Below are 3512 nucleotides of genomic sequence, written 5' to 3' on the forward strand. Positions count from 1 at the left end.
CCCTCTCCCCGCCCCTGCGTCACCAGCGCCACCCAAATCCACCCCTGAACCCCCGGCCCCATGCAACCCCGCGGTAGGGGTAGAAGGTGTCGTCCGGTGTCCACCCCCAGTGCTCTGGCACCTCCCTCCGCGTCCGACCCCATGGGGCTAATCCTGCTCCGAGGGTCCTCGGGGAGCCCACACGGGTCACATACCCCCCCGCCAAAAGAAAAACCGCCCCGGGCAGGAGAAATGTGCCAGAGCAGCTGGTGCGGTGCAGGGCGCGGTTGGGAATGTGCTGGACCCCAGGGCGGGGGTAGGAGGGGGACCAGAGGGACACCACAGCCCCCCACCTGGGGGGTGACGCAATCGGCCCTCCCCGGTGGTTTTGGGTTGGCTGGCACAGTCATGTCCCTGCTGCTGTGCTGTGTGCTTCCTCTTCCTCCTCCTGCAGCGTGGCCTTGCTGTGTGCTGCAGGGCGGTAAAATGTCCTCCCTGTGCGCCATTTGGAGAGTGGATGCAGGGCAGTGGTACCCCCAGTTACCCTCATTGCTGTGCCAAATGGTGGCTCTGGTCTGTCCCCAAACATGTGTTGTTCCCTCCCATGCACACACATCTCCCTCCTGGGGCCAGCTCAGTCCCTGGGATGTCCCCACACTGCTCAGCTAGAGCTTTGGGGCACACAGTTGGCTCTGGCCAGCTGGGCCGGAGCACAACCAGCGTTAGGGTGGGGGTTGCTCCCAGGCTGACTCCCCCCACCATGTCTCTGCAGCGTGAGTGCATCTCCATCCATGTGGGCCAAGCGGGCGTGCAGATTGGCAACGCCTGCTGGGAGCTGTACTGCCTGGAGCACGGCATCCAGCCCGATGGGCAGATGCCCAGCGACAAGACCATCGGCGGGGGGGACGACTCCTTCAACACCTTCTTCAGCGAGACAGGGGCCGGCAAGCATGTGCCCCGGGCTGTCTTTGTGGACCTGGAGCCCACGGTGATCGGTGAGTGCGGGGACGTTGCGAGGTGGGTGATGTTAATGGGATGTTGGGTGCTAACGGGGCGGGTGGGCTCTCTCTCACCACAGATGAGGTGCGCACAGGGACATACCGGCAGCTCTTCCACCCCGAGCAGCTGATCACGGGCAAGGAGGATGCGGCCAACAACTACGCCCGTGGGCACTACACCATTGGGAAAGAGATCATCGACCTGGTCCTCGACCGCATCCGCAAGCTGGTGAGCATCCCCTGGGGTCTCACAGGGTGGGTCCATCCCTAGGGGGTGGCTGGAGACAAAGGGAAGCCAGATTTGCTGGGTAGGTGACCAGCGGGTCCTTCTCATCCCATCAACACTTTAGGCTGCATCAGCAGAAAGACAGAAGGTGGGGCTGCCCCAGGAGGGACCGGCTGCCCTGGGGTGTGGGTGACAAGTCTGGGCTATCCCCAATACCGACATGGGACATGCCTTCCCCAGATCAGTAGGGCCCGTCCCAGCCCAGTTCCAAGGTGGGCTGTGGAGAGGATGGGAAGCCCCATGCCTGGGGCAGGGGGGGCCAGGCAGACCTGGTTTGGGTGCTGGTGCAGCACTGGTTCGACTGGTGCGGCTACCTGAGCTCTTTTGAACGTCTGGTTCCCACACTGGGGCTGGCGCCAGGGCTGGCTGGACCTGCTGTGCCACTGGCTCCACTCGGGGAGCTCCCAGCACATCAAAGGCTGAGCTGGCTACCCACAGGCTTGTGTGGGACGAGTGGCTCCTGCTGGGAGCTCCCAGGTCATCCTGGGGAATACAAGTGTGTAAAGCCATGGCTGACCTGCTCCAGACTCTGCTGGGAACTCTCTCACCAGGCTGACCAGTGCACAGGGCTGCAAGGCTTCCTGGTCTTCCACAGCTTTGGAGGTGGCACCGGCTCCGGCTTCACCTCCCTGCTCATGGAGCGCCTCTCCGTTGACTATGGCAAGAAGTCCAAGCTGGAGTTCTCCATCTACCCAGCTCCACAGGTCTCCACAGCTGTGGTGGAGCCCTACAACTCCATCCTCACCACCCACACCACCCTGGAGCACTCGGACTGCTCCTTCATGGTGGACAACGAGGCCATCTATGACATCTGCAACCGCAACCTGGACATCGAGCGTCCCACCTACACCAACCTCAACAGGCTGATTGGGCAGATCGTCTCATCGGTCACTGCCTCCTTGAGATTTAACGGTGCTTTGAATGTTGACCTGATTGAATTCCAGACCAACCTGGTACCGTACCCACGGATACACTTCCCGCTCACCACCTATGCACCCATCATCTCGGCAGAGAAAGCCTACCACGAGCAGCTGTCGGTGCCGGAGATCACCAACGCTTGCTTTGAGTTCTCCAACCAGATGGTGAAATGTGACCCACGCCGGGGCAAGTACATGGCGTGCTGCCTGCTGTACCGGGGCGATGTGGTGCCCAAGGATGTGAACGCAGCCATTGCAGCCATTAAAACACGCCGGTCGATCCAGTTTGTGGACTGGTGCCCCACGGGCTTCAAGGTGGGTATCAACTACCAGCCTCCCACGGTGGTGCCCGGGGGCGACCTGGCCAAGGTGCAGGTGGGCATCAACTACCAGCCGCCCACGGTGGTGCCCGGGGGGGACCTGGCCAAGGTGCAGCGTGCCGTGTGCATGCTGAGCAACACCACGGCCATTGCCGAGGCCTGGGCCCGCCTGGACCACAAGTTTGACCTGATGTATGCCAAGCGGGCATTTGTGCACTGGTATGTGGGGGAGGGCATGGAGGAGGGGGAGTTCTCAGAGGCCCGGGAGGACATGGCCGCCCTGGAGAAGGATTATGAGGAGGTGGGGGTGGATTCAGTGGAAGGGGAGGGAGAGGAGGAAGGGGAGGAGTACTAAATGCTGAGTTCCTTCTGTTGCTGTAGCATGTCCACAAAATATCTGCTTCAAACACTTCAGCTTTCTTGTGCGCTGGGTGGGGTTCAGCCCTCTGGGCCCAGCTGGAGGGACACGCTGCTCTGGCCGGGCTCGTGCTCTCTCCGATGTGATCTTGTCGGTTTTCCATGTGTCTGTAATATGTCTGTGAATAAAAGGCTTTAAGAGAAGCTGCTGCTGTGTCGGATACAAACCCTCTGTGTCTGTTGCTGCAACTCCCTGGGGCTGCTTGGCCCTATCCCATGGGAACAGACTGTCCCTATTGTCTGTGCCCAGCGAGACAGCCAGGGATGGCAGCCCTCCTGCCCAGAGCTGGTTCTGGCCAGCCCTTCCACTGCTTCTCTGTTCCCTAGGTGCCACGGGGTGGGGGCTCTACCAGGGCACCCTGGGTGATGCCTCTGCTGGGTCCCTTCACGGGACCAAGCAGCCTGTGGTGGGGCTGCCTTTGATGCATTAGTGTGTGTGGGGTGTCCTGCCCTGCTCGGTACCCCCAGCGCTGGGGCAGCCTGTCTCCAGTCTCCCTCTTGCCCCCGCCATGGATTAACCCTCCCGGGAGATTAGCGCTGTCCCGGGGATTAGCCCTGTCCCACCGCCTAATCCCGGCTCCTGCCCGCCCGGGGG

At 61.8% G+C, this 3512-nt stretch overlaps 1 protein-coding gene across 1 annotated transcript; it reads left to right on the top strand.

Moving 5' to 3' along the window:
• Positions 1–726: 726 nt before the first annotated feature.
• LOC104284793 (tubulin alpha-1A chain) lies at positions 727–3075 on the top strand. The gene is made up of 4 exons (XM_009883163.1): positions 727–974; positions 1058–1206; positions 1815–2495; positions 2556–3075. Exons 1-4 carry the CDS (start codon positions 740–742, stop codon positions 2853–2855), a joined length of 1365 nt encoding a protein of 454 aa, XP_009881465.1. The 5' UTR covers positions 727–739; the 3' UTR covers positions 2856–3075.
• Positions 3076–3512: the final 437 nt, after the last annotated feature.

The sequence above is a fragment of the Charadrius vociferus genome, unplaced genomic scaffold (genome assembly GCF_000708025.1).
Source record: "Charadrius vociferus isolate BGI_N301 unplaced genomic scaffold, ASM70802v2 scaffold564, whole genome shotgun sequence".
Taxonomy (NCBI): Eukaryota; Metazoa; Chordata; class Aves; order Charadriiformes; family Charadriidae; genus Charadrius; species Charadrius vociferus.